Source organism: Crocodylus siamensis, chromosome 15, assembly GCF_052110815.1.
Source record: "Crocodylus siamensis isolate JL-2025a chromosome 15, ASM5211081v1, whole genome shotgun sequence".
NCBI lineage: Eukaryota > Metazoa > Chordata > Crocodylia > Crocodylidae > Crocodylus > Crocodylus siamensis.
The window spans coordinates 22,442,153-22,466,901 of record NC_143409.1 but is presented as its reverse complement, the minus strand read 5'-3'; the positions used below and the strand labels follow the sequence as shown (position 1 = coordinate 22,466,901).

Genomic DNA, 24,749 nt, shown 5'->3' with positions numbered 1-24,749 from the left:
TGTCACTCAAAGTTCCATCTAACGACTGGGTTTCTTGAATCGAGATGAAGCACCTTCAGGCTATGCCTCTTATTAAAAACACTTAAAAACTGGCACTCACTTTATCTTTGCTCATATATGCTTGTTATTTAAAATTAAAGAATATAGCTGCTGATGAGGCTGTAAAACTGCTTTTGCTCCTTTTGGCCTGCCAAGCTATCAGTAACATTGTTCACAACATAGGCAGCCAAATTTAGGACCCCACAATGGGAAGTAACACAACCTAACTTAATCTGGCTCCCACAAAGCCTGTGGGGTTTACTGTTCGTGAGTCATATCGGACCATGCGCTTGATTACAGAGCTCATCTTAGTGAAACTCTACGGACCTTCATATGCTGGGATTAATTGCACTTTAGTTCAAAGTAATTTGCTTGGGCAGCCAACTGCAAGTTTCTCTCCCAGCCTGCTTGCAGTAGAAACACAAAACAACTCTGCTTTGCAGCAATATTTGTTATTTCCTACTAAATAAAGGAATTCTGACCCACGAAGGGAAAGGAAGACTAAAGTCAAGCAAAAGCTTCTTTATGTAGTGCAAAGTGTGTACCCTTAGGGAGACTTCTGATATCATAAAGCCTAGAAACACATAAAGAGGAAGGAGCAAAAGCTAAAAGGCTGATTTTTACAAGGACAAGACAATATAATTTGAAAATGGATGTTCTAAATTCACCAGCTTCTTTCTTAAGGGAGAAAATAATTGTTGCAAGAAAATAAGTCTTTGATTGACAAAGTTAGACTAGTATGGTGTACTACTTAGGATGGTGGCATATTTTGTATTTTACAGAAATCAGTGGTATTTCAATTTAATTCCTTTTCCTTTATCTTTTTCAGATGGAACAGATAAAAAGGGCAAATAAACTATTTACCAATGACTGTATATTTCTGAGGAAAACCTTGAATATTCCAGTTATATCAGAGAAGCCGTTACTGTTTAATGGACTCAATTCACTGGAATCACCTGAAAATGAAACTATTGACAGTTCCCCTTCATGTGATGAAGGACCAGTGACAGTTCAGGAAGACAGTAGTTCTTCTCCCAGTCCTCAAGAATCTGACAGTCAGCCTGCTGCACCTGAAGAACTGTCTGCCAAAGACTTTCTACAGAGACTGGACTTGCAGATTAAGCTGTCCAAACAGGCAGCCAGGAAACTAAAAGAAGATGATATCAGGTAAACAGTGGTCTAAAACACCAAGCATCTTAAATTTCAGACTAAAAGTTCTCTCTTTAAATCTGAGTTCTGAATCAATTTTTGTAGTATGTGGTTAAACAGCTCTAATCAATCTACAGATGACAGATTAGATTAACTATAGCAGAAGTGTCAAAGATATGGTCTGTGGACTGGATCTGGCACATGGAACCTTATTGTCTAGCCCCCAGTGCTGCCTGTGGGTCTTGAGTAGACACATGGGCAGCATGCAGAATGCACCAGATGGCCTTGTGCACCGTATGTGGTACCCACTCAAGCTGCTCTGGGAGTGCACTGCACTATACCCAGTACTTGTTTCAGCACACACCTGCTATGTGCAGGATGATACATTCTGGAACACCAAGAGCAGACATCACATGCAACATGGCCCTGGATTGGGCTGTGTGCAGTGCAGTCCCAGAGTGACTTGTCTGGGACCATGTAGCACACGGTGTCCACTTTGGCTGCTCCAGGATGTGCACTGAATCTGGCATGGAGTAGATGCATGCTAGAGTGGGTGCCACATTCAGTGAGGTACTAGAACAGTCTGTCTGGGGTGTGCATCACATGCAGTATCCAGTTCAGCTGCTCCATGACAGGTGCTGGGTCTGGCATGCAGGGTCAGTCTGTTGGCTCAAGTCTATCCCACAGACCAGCCCTATACCATTCATCTGGCCCATGGAGGCAGCTGAGTTTGACACCCCTGATATGTAGCATCCACATCAGTAAGAATAGTGTAAGAACCTGTAAAGAAAACGGTTGGAAATGAGCAGTGTATGAATCAGACAGGCGCTAATATCATCCAGGCATTGCTATATTGTTTAAGAGCTGGATTTCTGATTTAGATGTTCATCTATATAAGCCCTGATTTAGTGAAGTACTGCAAAGACCATGTGCAAGATAAAGGTTTATAATGAGACATTACCTGCATTCCCAAGGAAAAATCTGCAGTTAGGGCACCAGTACTATAAAGATATAGTATGTCCCATTTTGCACAGGTTTTCCTTTCACAGAAGCAATTCCTTCCTTTCCCTTGGTAGCATTCCTAACACATGTACGTTGTCCTCATTAGGAAAAAAGTGTTAACACTGGCTCTAGTGAAGGCCAGGTCCTTGTGGCTTCACCTCATCTCTTATCAATTCCCTTCAACGGGAATTAGCTCTTGCAGGGATTTTCCAGAGTGCTGGCCTCAAGTGCGCCAAGGGTGGCATTTCCACTGTCCCTGCTCAGTGCTGTATGAACCAACTTCCTCTCTCTCCAGAGAATTAAATATAAAAGTCTATTCACATAAGTATTTTATTGTAGTCAGATTCAGGGTATTACTTTAATGCATGTCTATGCAATCTTAATTCAGGAACCCCATGTAGTAATGATTTCAAATGACAGTATCTGGTAAGTAGAATATTTATGGGGGGGCATTTGGCAATTCAGTGCTTGGATAAACTTGTCATATCAAGAGTCAATTTCATTTTTCTTGTCACTCAGTAAACTTAAATATGCATTCTCAGGGTAACTTTCACATGGAAAGTTGTGGATGTTCTGAGTTCAGCATCTCATCTAGAAAGCACATTTGTTTATAAGGTTTACTTTCTGAACTGATAATGTAAAAGCATGTTCTATCCTGACTTTTTTGCTATGGCTCTATACTTGACTGCTTGACTTGGGTTGTGTATTGATGCTGCATTTCCCCCTGGCACTGGTTTTATAAAAGTTGCTCTTGGATCCAGACAGACTTGAATCACTCAGAAAGTAAAGAGCTTTCCTTCCCACTGCCCCACCACTCACTTTATGTAAATACACAATTAAAAAGGGAATGTAAGTTTCTTCTTCCTTCCCTAAAAAACAAAAATGCATCTAATGCTTGTAGAGCTTCATCACAAAGCAATTGCCAGGAAACCAATTGCTGGGTTTGGTGATGGGGAAACACCTTCAGAAAGTAAAAGCAGCATTGGATACCTAACAAGCAAACATTATAGTTTAACAAGCCATTTAAAATGTATTTCTTTGTGAAAATTCTGATCTCTCTAACTTCTTCTGTTAGCAGTTGACAGAACTTTAAATCATTGCAGTGTAGTTATGAATTTCTCAAGGAGTTGAATTTCTCAAGAAGTTATGCCATGAAGTCCAAATTTGTAATTCACTTCCATTTCCACACTTCAGAATGCAGGAGTCACAGTTTTGCTCTAGTATTCTGTTTTGGTGTATCTATTTATACAGGCATTCAGATTTAGGATTTGGATTTCCATCTTCCCTCTCATGCTTGGGAAATTTAGTTCTGGATTCCTGTCCATTTCATGGATTGTTTTCATCTGTAGCCATCGGCGAACTTGCGTCATCCTTAACACTGAGAATACTGTGTGCAGGGCACCACTCTTAACAGCTGCTCCTGATATTTCTCATGATAAGCCTGGCAGAAAGGCGACATTAGCATACGAGTAGGTGTTGTTGACTTGGCGATTAAGCTGGGTTGACCGAGACCACAGGTCCTCTACAAGCTTTTAACTTATTTTAACAGATCTTTTGCAAAATGAGATTTTAATGTGTAGGAGGGAATTCATTTTGGGACCTTGACAAGCTCCATACAGAAAGAGCTGATGTGGTCAGAGTGACTTCATAAAAATGGCACCATTACTACTGCTCATATCAGCTTCCTGTGTCTCGAATTATAGCTTGGAAAACCCATTTTTATTGCTGCATTTTCTCTGTAGTGATTATAGCTGTAGAAGGGTAAACTCTGTTCTCTGTGCATCATTAACAAAATTACCATTCTAAATCTGAGGTGCAGATTTTTATTGGTTGTGTTGCTGTTACACAAAGAGCACAGCTTGAGCCTGCACAGAAACAGGTTTGCATTTATAATTTATGAGGGAAAAAAGCAAAAAAGACAGAGTAAGGAAAAAAATATGGAACTCTAATGGGCAGCACTATAGAGTTGTAGGAAGATAAAATCTTGCACATAACTTTCATTGATAACATGGGAACGCAGTAGTAAAGCACCATCCACAACAGAGAAAAAACAAGCTCTTGGTGTATCTACATGTGCAATTAATGCGACACAAACTCCGGAGCACTTTGAGCCAGGGTTAACTGCTCCCAGCACAGTGTCTACATATGTGCCTGGGACGGCAGCAGTTTGAGTGATGCAGAGCAGGGCCCTGGTTGGATGAGCTGCCTGGGCATAGTAAAGTACTCCACCATAAGATAGTACTGTCCCCAAAAGTACTATCCTATGGTGGACTTAATTAGTTTATTACTAAGCCCAAATACAGGTGCATGCACAGATGGTGATGACTTACTGTAGAGCTAATTAGCCTACTCTGCAGTAAAGCAGGCATACAGATGGACCCACTTGGTATCTTTTTAGTGTCTTTTCTAAGTTTATGCCTTAAATATAATGAGTACTTGGTGACATGTACACAGGTGGATTGTACTAACTAAGGGATTTAGCTGCTATGATGTCAAACACTGAGAATCTTCAGTGTTCTTTTTCTACAGGATCACCATGCAGCTGTTTACTTGCATATGATATTATCACTTGAGCCAAGTAATGTAGACCTCTGTCAGTGTTATAGATGAGACAAAGACTTCCACTCCTGTGAATGCAATATATATAGTCACACGTCTGTAATCTAGACCTCTGTCAGTGTTATAAATGACACAGACACACACGGCTCTATATATAATGTATAAATATGTAATGTGCAAGTGTAATGTGTGCGTGTATGTGTATAGTTTAGACCTCTGTCAATGTTGTAGATAGGACATGTGTGCGCATGCACATACACAGCACTGCTTGAAGAAAATATAATATTTTTCCTGAAAGCACTTACAAAGGACTTTAATATGTCGTCACACTGATGCAAGCTAAAGTAACTTTTTTGAATTTATTAGAGTTGCCTAGCATTTATAACAGCATGACAGACTTCAGGTTTGGATGCTTTCTTTGCCTATATGTAGGGAGAGTATGTGTACACACACATCTAGAATATGCTATCCCAAGTCTGTCTTTATGGCTGTGTACTCTTATAATTACGTAACTTCTTCTCGCTGACCAAGTGCTAGCTTTTCAGACTCCATTATGTTTACTCTGGTGCTGCTTGCCTTTTCATGTGCCCCAAACAATTCTTCTGGCTTCCTGCATATCTCAGTACCCGGATTAAGATTCCTATCTCTCAAACCCTGCATTTATTCTTACCTCATTTTCTCTAGCATCTCTCTTCTGTGTCTTTCTATGTCATCTTGCTGTTGTTCAAGGAGCCTGCTTTTTGGCAGTGTCTGACATCTGGCAAAGTCTCTCTGTTTTCTCCCATTTCATCAGCTCTCTCTCGAGCCACAACTGAAAACGGCTAATCCCTTTGTAGATCTTGTCATGTTCCAATCCATTTGCTATATGTTTTCTCCTTCTCTAATTTGTATTCAGTTCTGTAAAGTAATTTAGTTTGTATGAAAGATTCTACTTTAATAAATGCACTATAGTATCATCCAACTGTACCCATTGTGCTACGGGATATTGGTGTCTATGCTATGGTCACAGCAGATTCTTGTGGAAGGGTTAAAAAAAATGAACCAAGTAGAAATGCTGTGTTTTCAGGCTGCCCCAGCTGCCCCCATGCTTTCCATCTGCAATGGTCTTGGCACACAGCTGAAATCTAAGCTTATTCAATTTGCACCAGCATGGGACTGTAGCAAATGTCATTTTGGAGAGACAGAAGCAAAACGGTAATATACTGTCACACCTTGATCAAGGGAGTAGACGGGTCTCCCATCTGAGGAGCAGGATACCAGTAGCAGAGGATTGACTCAAATTCTAAACACTCAGTCATCGATCTCCTCTCTGCAATCGTGGCTTGCAGGCAATGGGGCATGGCAGCATGTGGTAAGTTGCTCATTTAATAGTCCTTCTCTTAAGGATTTTTTTTATTTGCTATGTAAAAGCACATGGGGAGTTTCATACCTTGTTATTCATATTAAGCCTGTTCAGTTAGCAGAGGTTCCCAGTTTAGAGGTGTTGCAGAGTCAGTCCTAATGTAAGTGGAATAAACTTAGTAAGTGGATTGAGTTTTTAAAATACGTCCATATCTGCTACCAATGCAGCCATTTCCCTTTTGCAGAATGAAAACAGAAGAGTGGGGAGGTGGTGGGAAGATAAAGGACTCTTTTGAATGAGACACTAAACCTTAATCCCAAAGGTTCTATTTGTGTAGCACAAATGTTAAAGTTTAAGCAAAACTTCATCACTGCTGCTGTTGTTGCACAACATTTGGGTACAGCCATCCTCCCAGATGCAAGGGTACTCGATTCTGTTGTTTGCAAATTGTTTATAAGGTATTCTGCGTTCCTTCAAATGTGGAGGTTAGGGTAAAATTTGAGTGACGTGTAGCTTGCCCTTGGGTTGGGGGACAAGTCAGATCTTTCAAAGATTTTCTTTAGGTCGCAGTTTGGAATGACAATGACTTTGAACCAAGCCACCGTAAGAATACTTGACTGCATACATAAGCAGACCCCGTAGTGCTGGTTAATTGCCAGCATGAGGAACAGAACTGTAAACTTGTTCTGCTGAATTGTCTAGTACTAAGTGTATTCAAGAGGAGAGCAGATGGGGCCTTGAAAGTATAGTTTTTGACATCCAAGATAAAAATTGCTAATGAATTTGTGTTTAATTTACAGTGCTCACTTACCATTGCCAGCCATCAGCAAAGAGAGAAATGTAGAGAAAACTATGAACTGAAGAAGCCTTTGGAGCTGCAGTGCTTCTTCCAAGATCCCAAGAGCTATTAACTCAAGAGCTTAGATTAATGCTCTTTTGACAGCTTAGCACTATGAGTGTTGATAAAAGTAGGGTTAAATGTCAACTGTTCATTGTTGCGTGTGCTGTCCCCGTTCTGTAAGCAATCGGTTTTTAGTGAGTGAAACAGATGAGTGCAAGTACAGAGACTTGAAGAGTACTGAATTTCTGCACCTGAAATTTCCTGGGAACTGCAGCTGTGAAGGGAGGGAGGGGTAGTACTGTAATGAGTTGTAATGCCTTCTTTCAATTCCCTTTGCCTGAAGGGGGAAGTAGAAGAGTGACCAGTCATTTTGCTATTTGAGACTCTTTAAAAACAAAATATGAAATAACTTTATCATCAGAACCCTGTTTAATCGCTAAATAAAACTGCAGTAAACACTTATATATACTACCATGTTAAATGTTTACGTGGGGCACGCCCCGCCCCAATGGCTACTATATGCAAAATGTTTTGTTTTTTTTTTTACTAAAGGGGGAAAGTAACTCTTATCTTAAGATCGGTCATCTTTACAGCCAAATCACAATTCTAAAAACCTGTGCTTAAGCTTTCCTGATATGTAGTTGAATGTAGAGAATAAGCTAATCAGCACACAGGTCCTCAGTAGACAGCGCTAATAAGCAATGCAAAACTCATGTTGAAAAAACCTGTCTGCATACAAAATTTTTGCAAAACCTTTGTTTGTAATTGATGCATCAAATCCTTCTTGGAATGACTAAAAACAAGTATTTTAAGCTCTTTTGTAGCACAAGCAAAAGGAACAGCTGTGCTAGATTCAAGTCTAGTAACACTGTCACTGTATCTTCCTTATGTTCTTACTGTGTGAAATAAAAATTACTTTAAAGCTTGGCAACAAACCAACCTTTATATCTGGTACCAGTTCATTTTCCTCTATATTGACAGCTACTAGAGAGATTTAGAACACACTTGTATGTACAACAGAAATACAGATCCTAAATAATTAATGGATGTGGAGAAAAAGTCTGTTGGACTAAAGGATTTCCATTTTGCATTTGAGTATCCAACCTTCAAAAAACATGAGCAACTCTGCTCACTCAAGCCAAATGTAATTTCTCCTTTCCAGTTCTTTTATCAACCCTTCCAAAATACTGTGGCCAACCAAGACTTGTTGAACTTGCTGCTGTAGACAACTTTAATTCTTCAGAAACCTCTAAGTTTCTGTCATGGTGGAAAGGGCTCAAAGAGATTCAGCTCAAAACCAGACTCAGCCAGATTGCTAGAGATAACACCAGGATCCTTTTATATATAAAATCTATTAAAAAATATTTTCAAAAATGCAAGAATTATGGCTACACCCAGCTCCCATAGTTCATGGTGGCACTTGATTGTTCTGATTTCCTTCCTAGAATGGCTCTGGAGATGTAAAGGCTATTTCATGTTTCTTGTGGCAGCCTTAGTGGAATTTTTCTACAGCTATAGAAGAATTAACCCTGGTGTCTTAGCACAAAACCCTGCAGTGTATTCCCAGATGCATATAGTGCAAAATCATTGAGAGTGTGTGTGTATACACATATACATAAATACACACACACACACTTAAAGAAGGATCAGTTAGGTAGAAAAACAATAGCCATGGTGCTCAAACTTCCAGCTCCTGTTCACAGATATGGTCCAGCGTGGCCCCACACACCAGACCTGGTTAAGGGGCGCAACAACTTTGTGCATGGTGCTTTGTCATCTAACTTGCTGCCCAGAAGTTAAGCATTGTGGTGTGGTGGTATTGGCTCTGGAAGTTGAGGCAATTAATGATAGCACTAAATCCCCTACCACCAAATTTCTGAAACCATGGGGAGCCCTGCAGGCTGAAGGTTAAGCACTCCTGGCTTATAGGCTTTTGAGAGAGAGGAAGACCCAACATACAGAGTAGACACTGAATTAAGAAACTACTTTCACTCCAGCTGGAACACAGCAGAGCCTAGAGAACTATTTGAAGATATGCTGGCATCTGTTACATCTCCTTATATTGTGGTCAGTTCAGGGCTGCTTAACTTAGATCAGAACTTAAGGACAGTTTTGATGAGAAGTTAGCTCAGATGATGATAGGTCAGACATTCAAAACAAAAACCACCACGAGAATTACTAGATCAGTTTGGTTCCAGCAGCCTCCCTGAAGATCCTCTATGATATTCAGCTATTATGAATATCATTTCTTGTAATGGAGATATGACACTCCATTCTGTAAGCCCATCCACACAATACATCCAGAAGCTTTTAGCTTTTGACAGCAGAGCAATTAATGTTACTGCAAATACACAGCAAAAAGTACCTATTACTAAAACCTAGATGGGATGTTTTCTGGGGTGTTAGGTTTAAAATATTAGCCTCATTGCAACTCAGACAAAATTTTGCATGGAGGCATCCTGAAAGAATGAAGTATGCAATAGGGCTGTGTGAAACAGCTGTGTTTCAATTCCGTTTCGGATTTAGCTGTTTTAGAGGACAGTGATTAGTTTCGGTGTTTTGGATCACTGTCCTGTTTAGTTTTGGCCTGCAAGGGAAGCTTCACAGAGCCCTACCCAACTGGGTGGGGCTCGGGGCCCCAGTTGGGGAGCAGGATGAGACCAGGGGTGGCTCGTCCAGGGGAGGGCTGCCCCCCTCTGTGCAAATGAGGAGACTCCCACACAGATCTCTGATCCCTGTCACGTCAGGCAGTGCAAAGTGACGTGGGACTGCATGGGGCAGGCAGCAGTGGCAAAGAGACCCTGGCATGGATCTCTGCTTCCTACAGAGCCAAGTCGTGCGGCAGGGACCAGCACTGCCCTGCTGCATAACCTGGCTCCACAGGGAGCAGAGATCTACGCTGGGGTCTCCACGCCACCACTGCCCTCCCCATGCAGCCCCAGATTTCTGCTCCCTGTGGAGCCAGGTCGTGCAGCAGGGACCAGCACTGCCCTGCCGTGTGACCTGGCTCTGCAGGGAGCAGAGACCTGCGCCAGGGTTTCCTCACCACTGCTGCCCTCCCCGCGCAGCCCCGGGGCAGTGCTGACAAGAAGACCCCCAGCACAGATCTCTGAGCCTTCCGTTTTGATTTGGATTCCGTGTTTAGGGCACCGAAATAGCCTGAAACACCACCGAAACGAAACAGCTGCTGAAATTTTGCACAGCCCTAGTATGCAGTACCGTGCCATATCGTAATGGGCAACAGACAGAATTCATTCCTAGTGCCCTTCAGTTACAGTGTCTGGTTCACCCTGTGGCACTTTTCTGCCACAAGTTAATTGTGAAAATGGGAGTCTGATTAGCTCAATACCCCATACTGTTGCATATGCAAGCTACTATCCAATAACAGCAAGGGCAAGGAGTGTGCTACCTCATGTCTGTTTGCATCCTCTCTCCCAAGGCCCAGCTCTGTTTGCTTGGCTGTTTGGCCTTTAAGCAAGGCCAGATCACAGTTTGGGTCTGTCTTTTCAAAAGTGCAAGAATTATGGCTACACCCAGCTCCCGTAGTTCATGGAGGCACCTGATTGTTCCAATTTCCTTCCTAGAATAGTTCTGGAGATGTAAAGGCTGTTTCATGTTTCATGTGGCAGCCTTAGTGGAATTTGTCTACATTTTAGTATTGGCACCTACCACTAGTTTTGTCCCAGCTAACTACTATCTGGTATCTACACAGAAAATTCTGAAGCATGTGCATGCTTGCTTTACGGCTGCTAGTATAGATTTTAGCTTGGGCTAAAATCAGCCTAAATTTATAGGGAGGATACGGGCAGATCATACATATGCTCACAATTCTCCAAGTCCCTCCCATGACAAACCAGTTCTACAGCTATAGAAGAATTAACCCTGGTGTCTTAGCACAAAACCCTGCAGTGTATTCCCAGATGCATATAGTGCAAAATCATTGAGAATAGTAATGAAGGCAGGGTAGGCTCGCTTGAAGGAAAGTTGACACACAATATATAACTGTGTTAGGTTCTGTTTGACGTAGAGTAGAGAACCTCTTACTGAAGTTAAAAACAACAACACCCAAAAGCTCTCATTGCTTGAACAGAAATTGAGCATAAGAGTTATATTAGATCTCACCAGTCACTAAAAAAGGATTCCTGTTGATAACAGTCTGCTCTGGTGTTTGTAAATGCATTCCACCCAGTATTAAAACCAAGTAATACAGCATGAAGCTTACATTATTAATACTGTGGTGTTTAAAAAGCAAAAGGACTTCTTCAGTATATGGTATGGCTCTGTTATTCAGTAAAATAGAGAGATCTTGGTAAGTAAACTAATAATTTTATTTATAGTGAATTCTTATATAATTGCATACACTGAAAAATAGTGACAGACACTCAGTGTTGCATCCCTTGTTCCCAAGAAGGATTTTTTAGTTGTAGCTTCCTGGAAGGGTAAGTAAATATCTCTTATAATAAGTCTGATACTTCTCCTATCAGCCTAACGCTACCTTAGTATATAGAATGAGTAGAGAGTGGAGCAGGTGTGCTGCCTGAAAACTGGGTAACATAAAAAGGCCTTTTAAAAAAAGAAAAAAGGCTACCTTAGAACATACAGTGTTGGTTTTAGAATATTAAGGCTTCATCCCCAGTTTGACATGTCTTTCTGCCCTCATTTACAATGGTGACTTTGAGGAACTTTTCCATTGCTTTACATACCTACATTTAGCAGTTGATACAAGACTTGAATATCAGAGGTATTCATTACAGCAATGATAAGATACGGGAATATCTGAGATACTCAGAGACCTGTATCTACTGTCAAGGAAAACAGATTAATGTCTTGTATAGTTCCCATAATATTTATGCTTCAGTTGTGCCCCCTATAGCGCTGCATGCCATAAAGATGTAAAACAATAGCCCCTCTCCCAAAGATTTTTAGTATCCATCCCTATTTTCTGCTTTTTGTAGATTCACAGATTTCAGGGAAAAAAAATGCTTCAACCAAATGTAATAAGTCATAGATAACCTAAATAGAAGCTTTGATATTTTAAGGATATGTTACATTGTTCTTCAAGACAAAGTATATATATCCCTTTCAGAATCTTATATGGAAATGCTAACTCTCTTCTTTCAGGTAAAAGTGGGACACAGCTGCAGTAGATTCTTTGAAATGGTTCCTCAAAATGGTTCTCTTTAGTGAGGAATGTACATAAAGTTTAAATACCAATTAGGAAAAAGCCATGTTTTCTGTTAATTTTGTAACATGAAGTTGAGAGCTCTCCTGACATGTTTATGTAGCTCAGACTGTTCACTGAAACACATGCAGCTGTCTCTATTTAAAATGATCGCTTATTACTTGCTTTTATTAGCATATTGGAATGATTGTGCCATTGTATAAATGCATTTGACTGTATCATTTAAATCTCACACTAAAATAACATTTTTAGCATGGTTAAACCTTCCAGCACTTACTACAATGCAGCTGTTGCTCATTTTAGCATTTTTACTTTTAAAAGGATATTATCTCGGATCATCATGATGTGTAAATTCTAAAATTAGAAATTTTGAAAAGAACCAATAGTCTTTGGAGTATCTGGCTCTGAACTAGTGCTGTGTTGCTGTGCTACAGTCTATTTACATGACTGCTCTTTTGTTATGTCATTCTGTTATACTCCCTACATATGTTTTCGTGACTCATTCTCATCAAGCAGACACAGTAGGTGGACTGATTTTCTTCAGATATTTTAATATTTATGCAACTCTTTCAGCTGTTAGGCATTGCGTTGGTGATATATGGTTCATAAAGTTGTGGATAACATTTTCTGTGGTGCAGTTTTACTGTGGTAAAAAAGTTATAACACATGATTGGTCTGTTTACTAAAGATCATTTCAGGTGGTTTTGGCGTAGTGCAGTAGCTATTCGCATACTGCCTTAAAATCCCATAACTTGGGTCCAGTTAAGATGTCATAAAGAAAAAGTGCTCTGGTATAGGACTGTTCTGCATTTCCAGGATAGACAGCAATAATCGGAGCTGTCTGATCCTCTGTATGTTGTCAAAGTATTAAACATCATACCTCATACCAGCCTTAAAAACAAACCCACCTTGTAACTGACCTTCCCTCCACCTTGCCCTGCCACCTGAAGCCGGGTCTTTGTATGTTGCGGGGAGGATGGCAACATATTTCCTCACCCTCTTTCCCACCGTCTCCATCCTAGCTCTGCTGTAGAAGCTGCATAAAGAGGCCGGGGTGGGGGAGGGTCTTAGAAAGGATGGATGGGCCACCACAGCCTGGATAGTTTATGAGGGATGGAGGTACTCCATGGACATGTGTGAGCATTTCCATTATAGAAAGCAAGTGACTCTTTCAGGATGTAATCATGTGTTTGGTTGTTTGTGTAAGGAGAATGCTCAATTCAGTATCCTATTTTTAACTGTTCTTCTAGAATTTTTACAATACAGATGTTCCCACATTATGCTGGTATGTAAGAGAGAGTGGATATAGAAAGGCACTTGGGAAGGGTGGCAGTGGAGCGATCAAGTGGAAAAGCCAAATCTTTATATTTGTGAAAAACTGCTCATAAGTTTCCCATTGAAAGCAAAGAAACAACTCGTATAAATAACTGCTCACTAGTGCTACAGAAAGATTTTGCATTTGAACTCTAATGCTTCCATTTTCAATGCATATGTTTTGTGTTCAGTATCTGCGTGTTTATAAGATATGTATATGGGCTGGTTTGGGAAACTGGTCAAATGCATTCAAGTAGAGAAGGGCCAAGATAATTATTTTCATTGATCCCCTCTGACCTTCTCTCTATTTGCATCATTTTCTTTAATCTATAAACAGGACAAGCTATTTGAAATAAATTATATACAATCCTGGAGGGGAGTATATAAGGTGTACTTGTTCAAACCTGCTAAGTGCCAGGTTTTTTCCTAAAAAACTACTGTTTTGTGATACTTTCCACAGATCTGTATAGAAGCCTGGCCAACTTGCTTTACGTAGTGCCAGATTCTGGACTTAATGCAGGGGAAAAAGGCATATGAAGTATGTAGCAATATGAATTTGGAAACAGTTTTTTATTCTGCAGATACCAAAGCAGTCTTGCCATCACAATTTACATTATTCAAAACTTTATTCTCAATATCCCCTCCTAGGGCATGATCCTAGGTCATATTTCCCATGGCTTTTTCATTCCCTTCAAGGTTGTAATTTACCCAGAGCTTTTTGGGTCTTCCCTTGAAGTTGTTTAGTGTGTTCCTTAAAGTTAGCATGGAAATTTCTTTACAGATTGGTGAGCGTTAGTTTTGTACTCCAGTATTCCCCTGTACAATGTGAAAGGGTCAGTATTTTTTTTTTAAATTAAACCACTATCAAGCTGTTGGATCTGGCTTAATCTTTTAATGTTGCCAAAGGAAATTAAGTGATCACTAATGCTAACAGGAACTTCCCTCCAATTAAAATGAAACAGAACACCCCCCCTTAATGCATTGCTGGCAGGTATACAGAAAATAACATCATGAGCTAGGTAAGTGTGGTAGAAGAATCTAGATACTGTACAGTTTCTTCTTTTTTATGGGATTTGTAGTTGTGAAGGAGTTGTGATATAGTAATAGCAGTGGATTTCTTCTCCTGTGTATGTGGTATACATCACAAACATTATGGTCACCGTCTGTTCCAGATTAAGGATTGATTATGGAATAGTTTTAAAATGGTGAAAAAATAAGATTCCCATGGTCTGAAAATTGAGAAATACTGCAGTACAGCCAAAAAGCTCTAGTTAGGTTCCAAGCCTTATGATACATAATGAAGCTGTCCTCGTGCTCAAGAACAAACAAGATTACTCCTAGAACCTGCATTCCTGTTAAGAAACACTGACAGGCATTCTGTGATCTTCACTCTCTCTAAAAGGAGCCACTGTGGACTATGTGAGATGTGGGTCTGCACGTAGCAGGGGCAGAGAGAATGGACAGACATTGAAGAACTGCAGAAAGCCTAACTTTACTTTCTCAACAAGTGGTAGACAGAAACTTTTTCTAATGCTTTAAAAAGTCTGCTGCAAAAAAATAACCCCTCTCACTGGCTCAACCCCCCCTGCCTTCCCTCTTCACAGGGGTGTAAAAAGGCATGGCCTACAGGCTGGATCTGAACCCCAGTGCTGCCGCTGTCTCTTGAGTTGACTTAAGCAGTGTGTGCCAGATTGGCCCAACACCTGAGCCATAAATGGTACCTGCCCTAGCAAGTCCAGGACAGGGCTGAAATGCAGCGCCTGCTCTGGTATCTGCACTGCATGCAGTGTTCGCTCTGGCCAGTTCAGGACCCGAGCTGCAGACTGGCCAGAGTAGGTGCTATGGATCTGGCATTTGGGGGGAGGAGGGGGGCACATAGGCAGACGGACAGGGGAGGTTTGAGGGTCCAGTCCAACATGCAGGGCTGGCCCAGTGCCATTCATCTTACTCATGGACTAGTCCCATGCCATGCTTCCACAGGGCCAGGTGAGTTCGACCAATTTTTCCATAAAAGGAGCTTTGCTATGCATCTTGGACCTCCAGCATGCCTTAGAGCATTTCAGCCTCTCTTATATGTTCAAGCATGGTAGAGTAAGCAGGTGTACCTGGCTTTGTCACATAGCCTTAGCATGGCTAAAAATTTCCTAGTTTAAGTTGCAAAGAAGGATTTTTTTTTTCCCCTCAGGAAAAAACATGCCTCAAGCTGTTTTTATTGTGTGGTGTTGTGTTTTGGACAGCAGACATGCAGTATAACTTTGTTAGTGCCTCACTTGTTTGCTTTTTCATTTACCACAGATAAGCAGCATCAGGGCTTTTTGGTCCAAGAAAACAATGAAGCTGCCAAAGTTCTTATAGAACTGCACACTGTTTTACTTGTGGGAAAAAAAGAAAAGAGCGATCGACTTTTGGGGCCAAATTCTGCCTGCCTGACTCATCTAAGTAAAGTTTAAATGTCAGCAGGCCTACATGTAAGAGAAAGATGAGCCAGGAGTTAGAACCTGATCCAGACCCCAAGAGATTAAATAGGTTTCCCCCTTCTCCCCCAGCTTTAATGGGCTTTAAATTAGATCCTTATTCCCCTTGGATGGTAGATTGCATCAGACACTCATTTCAAGGGATGCTATTTAGCCTACAGCATATTCTCAAGAAAGTGATGTTGCAGGCATTTATGCTTCTTACAAAGAAACATTTGTAACCAGAAGTGCTGTTTATTACAGAACCTGAACAAACAGCAGTCAGCTTAAAAATCTGGTCGATGCATCTTTGATTTGCATATTTTCTCCCTACTTTAAAAACAGATGGTGCATAAGAGCTTTATTACTTGGGAGAGAGCAGTGTTTTGGAAAGATCTCTTTTGTGCAGAGAATATGCCTTCATGTTACATTCATCCAGATTCAGGGCAGCTATCTGTATAAAAGCTGGAAATGGCTCTTTGAAATTGCCATACCATATTTACCCAAATCCAAAGACAACTGTGAATTTAAGAGGAACCCCTCCACACCCCCAGTAATTACGTTCTGTACATTGTGGGGGAGGGGGGTGGAATCGATACGTTTCTTAGAGTTTTCCATGTAAAGAATCAAATAATTGGTGGACCCTCTTAAATTCATCCCCCTCACTACTGCTGCAGGGAAAGTGGTGGGGGGTATCAAGCAGCTGCTGATGGTCCCCTCCCTCCCCCATATCCTTTGCCTTCTTGTTCCTTTGTCTCCCCCACTCCCTCTCTGTAGTCTCTGCCCCACCCACCCCCTCTTCTTGCTCTGGCAGGCTTCATCCCTGCTCCAGCCTGGCCCAGTAGCAGCAGTGGTGACATGGCAGCTCTGGCCCCAGCCCTAACCCAGCTGGCGTTGCCACACCACTGCCACTAGTGGGCTGTGTTCCATGCCCAAGACTGGAGCAAGGGGCAGTAGAAGGGATAAACAGGTGTGTGTGGGGGGGGGACAGGTAGCAGTTGCCTGCCCCTACCACCTCATACTCTCTTTCAAGATGAGGGAGGCACTTCTCCCCTCCATATTAATGGAGGCGTGTGCACACACACACGCACACTCTCTTTAGATTCAAATAAATATGGTAGTCACCACAAGGACTTCATCATTTTTCTGAAAAAGCATCTACTAAATCAGATTTAGTATGTGCGAGTTGTGTTTGCATCCATTCTTTGGGAAAAAAAGAAATTCTTAGCATATGCCTCTTCAAATAGTTTTTAGAAATATCTTCACCGTGTCCAGTGATTATTGTGGGCTGAACAAACTGCGCTAACAGCAGTCCTGCTCTTCTGTTACTCAGTTGTGCCTCATAAGGCAAACCATGTACAAGCAGTTTGAAAAGGCTCTGGCAACTGTTTTCAAGTCAGTAACCAGCCTAAACCCCATTTCAAGATGCTGGATAGTCTTAGTTTAACAGCCTTTCTATTAACAACAACATGGAAAAAGTATATATTTTTCCCCTCTTAAGTTATAGTAAAATTAAAAACTTCTTGTAAATTGGCTTTATATTTTTTCATTCCAATTTAGTACTGCCATTTGCCTTTACAGATTGTCCCTCATTTGCAGAGCCCCACTGTGATTCTGATCTGTGCACATTAATCCCTGGTTAAGTAGTGTGGCTAAGCCTTGGAGCTTGGCATTTGCCTATTGTTCCACTGTCTACACTAGTGGGGGCCAGCTTTCATGGTAGGCACAAATTAGCGCCACCTTTGAGTGCCACTCCAGTCTCCTTTCCCTGTCCAATTAGCTACTCCGCCTTCTGCTCCCTACCTGATCTGCTTCTGCTTCCTGACCAATCTCGTGTTTTGTGCTCCCTGGCCTATCCCTTCCCCAGTCTGTTGCATGGCATACACAGGCTGCCTGTGCCACTCATGGCAGCAGCGCTCCAATTCTCAAGCTAGGTGCAATTTGTTTTAAAAATATACCATCTCAGAGAAACCACCAGGACATACAGAGCATCTTTTCCCCACCTTGCATCAGTAGTTTGCAACTTTTCATGTCTTGCAAAATCCTGTAGGCCATTGCGGGTGGCTGGGAGCTGTGGGTCTTGTCTGGATAGCCCATATGCAGTCATTTGAGGTGTAGTTAAGATTTTTTTTTTTTTTTTAAATTCCTTCCTACTTAGGCATCTTCTGTAGAGATAAAATCTAACACTTAGATTACAATTAGGATCCAGTGCTTTTGCCTGAATGACATAATTATTGGAATAGGGAGCATCTACTACAACATTTAGTTAGGCCATGGTGCAAACTTGCATTTGGATGAATATTTTGGCATTCTAGGAAGTCAGTAGTTTGTCTAGTACATAGAACAGGAGAGTCAAGATTCAGTTTTTCCAAAGAAGAGTGGGACCTTGGATATGTAATTGAATCTTCTGCAAACTAGTTTACTTCCGTACTAGAGCAGCTGTGAGAATTAGTATTAGTGAAGCAAACAAGCTTATTGACAGGAGAAAATGGGCTTAAGGCAGGTGGTACTCTCCTCTACCTTAGGGGTTTTAAAGAAAAAGCTGGATAAGCACCTGGCTTGGCTCATCGCTCTTTCCCGCCCAGGACAGGAGGTTGGACTCTGATCTGTTGAGGTCCCTTCCAACCCTAGCATCTATGAATCCATGAGCCTACACGAGAGCTAGGTTTAAGGCAGAACAGCCCTTCTTAGGAAAGGTTCAAAGCACAGACGTTGCCCTAGATATTTTAAAATGCATTCTCTCGGGAAAAGATGATCCTCTTGTTAAGATTTCCCTCCTCCATTAATAAATATTCAGCTCACGTAAGTGATGTGGTTGTTAGTAACAAAGCACGACTATTTTTAGCAATGTCTAAAAGAACTCAGCTATCATTTTACTATTGCTAATCAGGGAGCTGCTAATCACAATGGATGACTGAATAAGGCCCCTGCCAGACATGCAGGTAAAGATGCAGTGGGATCTGATGTGGCATGGCAGGAAGAGTGACTGTACAGATCACATATGCATGGTAGGTGGTGTGATTGTGGGAACTGAGCACAGATCCCATTGTGTTTTATTGCTTTGGCAAATAGCAAGTTCCTACACCTGGGAACCTCAGCAGATGGACTGATAGTTGCTGGGCACACCATACATCCCTACAGTAAGAAAGCCCAGGTCAGCTGCTGGCTCCCAGGCTCAGGGGCTCATGGTGTTCCCCCTGGCTGGGAGCCCTGTTAGCAATGGGCACAGCTGGCCACATGGTCAGGTAATATGCGATTATATAAATATTCTTTCATGGCAGGCTTCCCCACTTGACTAGCATAAGAAGATGCTTTGTATCTATTACCAATGGAAAAGAGTAGAAGTATGATTAGTTTGACAATGCCCACATACACAGTGCCTGATTTATTACTTAATGTTGCATTTGTTAAGGGTTCACCGTGCAACTGTAATACGCATTTATTACTTTTTGATAAGCAGAGGCCAAAATTTGTTTGCCTTTATTCATTTGAGAAGCACCTTTCTTCAGAAATAGCCACCGTGTCTAAAATGCTTCTAAAAGAATAATCAGAGAAGTCATATTTGATGTTTTTGTAATGTCATCCCTTACCATTGTGCTGGCTGGAACATAACAGAGACCAAGTGCAACAAAACAGCTTTAGGAGTCCATGTTGGTATAGTTAAGGCAGCACATATAGTTGTCAGAATTCTTGAAAGTCATGCTATTGCTAAATGTAGTCAAAGCATGGGAATGTAATAAGTCATGCACATGATTATAAATGAAGAGACAAAATAATTTATTGCAACCCAAAAGGCAAAGATGAAGGTGTTGAGAAGCTGGCTGTTATCACTACCTTGTAAAATTCTGTTTATAACCTGGAAAATCATGTTATTTACTTTTCATTAGCTACTAAGCAATGGGATGACTCGACAGGAAGTATTCTGTTTCATACCCATAAACTTTAAATCCTTCAAGTGAAATTTTAGGTCTACTGAGGAAAAAAAAGTGTTAAAAGGTGATGGGGGTGAACACATTTATTCCCATCAGCAATAGTTCAGTGGCATTTTTACTGAGGGAGTATATTTTACATAATTGGCAATGTCATTCAAGGAGATGAAGCATAGGGACCAGAACACAATTTAAAAATCATTTTCCATTTACTGGATCTAAATTCTGTCTGCATAAGAAATTAATTATAAAGTTTTGTGCTAGCTGCTATTGATGGAGTCCATATACAAGTATGAATTCTGGATAAACAATTACTTAAGCAAATTCCTAATCTTTATTTAATTATGGGTAAACAAAGAAAATCCCAAAGACTCTGGAGTAAAGCACCACGGGTTTCTATATTAACATCAAGGTTAGTAGAATTACTACTTGCACACAGATCCAAATACTTTCTCTAAACAAGATGAAGTCACATGGACTGAGGCATTAACAAGCTAGAGGGGGAAGAATCCTTCACAAAGGGTGCCTCCACTTCCTTGAATTAGGGTGCATGTAACACATACCTCCATCAGTTCTTCTCCAGCCACATAACAGATCCTTCAGGAAACCATATGGTTCCTACAGTTTGCATTTGACATCAGACCATCCAAACAGTGCAGAGGACTTAAGCAGCTGCCTCCCTAGAACTACACTATCAGCCCTGGCCAGATCTCAAAAGAACAGTCTGCACCAGTAATTCAGACTACATTCTCTGTCCTGCAAATAACCAAGCGTAGGTATTCACTGAAAAGTTTACTTGGATGCCATCTCCAATCCTGTCCTGTTTCCAACCCATTCTCTCACTGGAGTTTAGAGGTGCTTGCTGGTCTGTCCCAAGGCATAGGACAAACTCAGGGCTTCGGTTCCATTCGGATTGGTAGTCCATGCTCTGTAGTGAGGAGATGCAGGCAAAGCCACCTGAGCATTGACACTTGCAGTGTCATATTATTTCCCTGACCTCCTGTGCCCGGGAAGACAGACATGTTATCCCATAAAACACAGACAGAAATCTGAAGTGTTTAACGTATTGCATCAAGAACAATAGGATAGGATCCCAAAGTCTCAGCCACACAAGCAGGAGTTACACCATTATCAGAGTAACTGCTCACACCTGGACACCACAGAACATTGAGTGAAGCTCTCTTTTTGGTACAGGGATCCCAGTGCACTACAGCACACGGTAAGCATTTTCAGATAGGGCCCCATTTAGGCTCATAAATACCTTCACGGTTCTGGGGCCACAGATTTTAATTATGAAGGAAGTTACTTGAAAGTCTTTTTTTTTTTTTAAAAAACAATACTACTATTGCTGCTACTTGCAGTGAGGATACTTAACATCCACTTCAGCCTTCTCAAGGGCTTTGAACCAGATATGTTCATACAGCATTTAAGGTGTAGAACACATTTTTAGTGCTTCCATTAAGAGCCACATGGATAGCAGGGCCTACAGGAAAGGGTAGTTCCTTTTGCTATATAAAGCAAGTCTTTCTCCAAGCCAGACCAGTAAGTCTTTGGAGTCCCAGACAGATCAGGACTCTACTGTGGTATTCACATCCTAGGGATTTCCATTTATAGTAAATCTTTAGCTCATACTGGCATATTTAGCAGAATCTAAAGAAACAGAATTTCTCAGGGCAAGTTTGATTCCTGTCAGCTTGCAGAAGCTAAATGGCATGATTTGGTCATTGGTTGGCATTTTTTAGGCTTGCATTTTTTATCTAAAATGCATTTCCACTTATTTGGAATATTTTCTGTAATGAGCATGCATAAGTTATTATGCTAGCCACATACATACTACTATGTATTTGATAAGCACATTTTTCCAAATTTGGACAGATGCATGCAAATTTAGCATTATCCAGATTCCTTTTAATAGTGTTTTAGTTGAGGTACAATTGAAGGCATGTTTAATATGAGTTTTATTACTCACTTAGTGTGGTCTCAGTTTCCTCAAGTCAATTGGAGCCCTCTAGTAGCCTGCTGAGACTTGTTTAAGCACCTTAAACACCCCACCAGTCACCTCCCTCACTCTTGCCTGCCACAACTTTTCTGTTACTAGGTGTGTTTGGGAAGATACCTTCCAATAATTGGAGTGTGGCTTAAAGTGTCCAGCTCCACTCTGCGCTATACACTGGGCTCCCCCCTCTCCTCGTCTTAGCCCACAAGCTCTTTTTGTCCTTTGTACGGCACTCAGGGCCTGCACCATCTGCACTAGCTCACAGGCTTCCAACAGCCTGCCCAGTAGTGGGATCTAAGCCCCACTGTGGGGAGTCTTCAGTGGCCTACTTTTCTCCCCTTCAGCCACTCCCATGCCTCCTGGCCTTGCAACCAGTCCACAACAAACAAAATAAACTTTCCCCACTTATCTTTAGGCAGTCCCTCATAGTAGGTCCTTTCAGCCAGGGCTGATGTACTGCCTGGCATCCCAAGTCCACAAACTCAACACTCTGAAGTGCTTGCTCCTCAGGATATATCAAGTCCTGCTTCTGTTAAAGCCAGCCCAAAACCTGAGGCTCCAACCCCCAGGCCTGGCTTATAGGAGTCTCTGTTCCATCCCTTCCTGGCCATCTGACCCAAGGTTCCTTAAACAGCAGTCAGTGGCTCCCTATTAGCCTAATTAACAGGCCAGCTGCTATTCTTCCTGTAGTGAACTGCTCAGGGCTTGGCTCCTGCAGCTTGTCAATTTAACCCTTTGGTTACTGCAGCTCCCTCAATTCTGCTGCTTGATGCCATCCTCTTGCAGGGCTTGGGTAGTGCCTCTCAACTTACTGGAGACTTGACTGCCACTTCTCCCACAGCTCTGGGCCTGGCAGTGGCCTCTCCGTAGTCTGAAGGCTTATGTCCCCTGTGGCGTGCCCTTGAAGGTACAGCGTCTCTCTCTGGGCTTTCCTGTTTTAGTAACAGGGGTCCTGTTACAGTGATGTTGAGGCTTGTAGCAAGTATTACCAGCAATTATAGAATTCAAGCTTTGATTTAAAAGTACAACACTTATGGTTGCAGAGTTGACTGTCTGCACATGAACCAAGTATAATCACTGCCATCTAAAGAGAGAGGGCTGTGTGCCACTGTTCTTAGTCAGAGCACTGAGCAATTCACACTCAAAGGCAGGCTCCCCAATCCCCAGCCTACTAAGGAGAAGAGCCTGCAGGGACAGGCACGGAGGTCTCAAGAGTGGACTATGTTTGTATCACCTCATGCAACATACCTGAAGGCATACACAACTTACATGCGTTTCCACTGCTGCTAGAACTGCCTTGTATGCACCTTGAGGTAGAGACCCCATCTTACTATACATTGGTTGTACTGCAGTAGTGCCTAGGAGTCCTTGCCATAGACCAGGCCCCTACTGTGTCAAGTGCTGTGCAGTCCAGAGATCTCTCTAAATGTCCATAGCATGTCTGGTTAGAAGGGGCCAGTTAATCTTCGGGTGTCCTTTATATCATAGTTCATTAATTCTGACCAGTTATCCCTGTGTCCAACCTGCTAACAGTGTTACTTTGCTTCATGTATGATGCTTTACAATAGGGCTGTCCAACATGCTGCCTGCAGCCACAGCTGCAGCCACAGTTAGGGTCTCCAGGCTGCTCTCTCTCAGCCCAGGAAGCTGTCAGGGGTAGGTAGGTGACTGTGTACAATGCTCAGAGGATGGGGTTGGGGGTGCTGCATGCAGCACAGTGTAGCATGTTGGGGGCACCTGCGTGCATGACCCACGGGGGGAGGCGGGGAGGCATGGCATGGCATGCAGCCCCCGCCACTTAGAAGTTGGACAGTCCTGCTCTATAAATAATAGTTCCAAAGAAATTAAAATATTTAACCATTTGGTTCAAATGCTTTTTTCTGGATACTTCAATTTCAAAATAATAAAACTTTAGACCAAGGACTTTCTTTGTTACTAGGCAGGGCTAGATTACACATGCATGCATATACCACATAAACACATGCTTCCAGGGTACACATTGTCACTGTGGGATGCAGGCATGCTTCTTGTATGTTCTTCATATCTGCTTTAGAAGCAAGAAATTAAGTTTCATTAGGATTTCACAAACACACACCCATATATGTAATGGGCATATTACATGCCATGTCTCCTCCTGCTTTTGCTAAACTGATGTTGGATAAGCATACCCTAATGATTACTAGCTTTTTAAAGATTGTAATAGTCTTTTAATGAGTATATGATTGGACTTCCTGCAAGAACAAGTTTATTAGCAATGCATTCTTGAATAAAATGGATTCTGGACTCTCTGCCAGGTCCCCCCCACCCTCTTTTTCATTGCCTTTTTGTTCGTCAGATTTCCATACAAATGCTTTTTATACCCTCAGATCACCACAGAAGTACAAGTGATGACAACCATGCTGATTCCTTGGCCTTGCAAGGTTGCAGTTTGCTTTTACACTTGTCCTTCCCAATTTCCTTCATTCTTTAATATGGTCTAAGGCTTTTTCAGTGGGTGATGAAGTTATCATTGTAGGGACATCTTGCCTAATGTGAAATGCTTCCTTTGGACATGCAGGCAGTTTCATGTGATCCACAGGTGACAGTTATGATACAGATTGACTAAAAAAAGATACTAGTGTCCCACTAGTAAGAAAGAAAGATTCTTTCTTTTAAGCAGCACAGAACAGTTAAAGAAAAAAAGGATTTTGCTCTTCTCCTGACTCCTTGTCATTCAGTTCACTGCAGCACTTCAAAATTTGCAAACAATAGTATTTGTTGGTTTCTCAACAAAATCAAGTGGGTCAGAATTTTAATGATTTCCTCCTTCCTCTTTGAGTCAGATTCATAATAGGTGTTAGGATTTAGAACTCATTGTTACAGTTGCCATTCTCTTTATTATAATCTTCAGAATGAAATTTGATTTTTATAAGCTTCTTCAGATAATGGTTGCAGGAGGAGCTG

The 24,749-nt window shown here is 41.6% G+C and overlaps 1 protein-coding gene across 2 annotated transcripts in view; it reads left to right on the top strand.

Moving 5' to 3' along the window:
- LYSMD2 (LysM domain containing 2) overlaps positions 1-24,749 on the top strand; it is a 39,551-nt gene that overhangs the window by 11,999 nt on the left and 2,803 nt on the right. Inside the window, exons 2-3 of one of the 2 annotated variants that reach the window (XM_090029061.1) lie at positions 869-1,206; positions 6,892-7,903. In XM_090029061.1, coding sequence (XP_089885187.1) covers positions 869-1,206; positions 6,892-6,952 — 399 coding nt within the window. In that variant the 3' untranslated portion in view covers positions 6,953-7,903. Of the gene's footprint in view, positions 1-868; positions 1,207-6,891; positions 7,904-24,749 lie in introns of those variants that run through there. The other variant, XM_090029062.1, reaches the window with a different exon arrangement.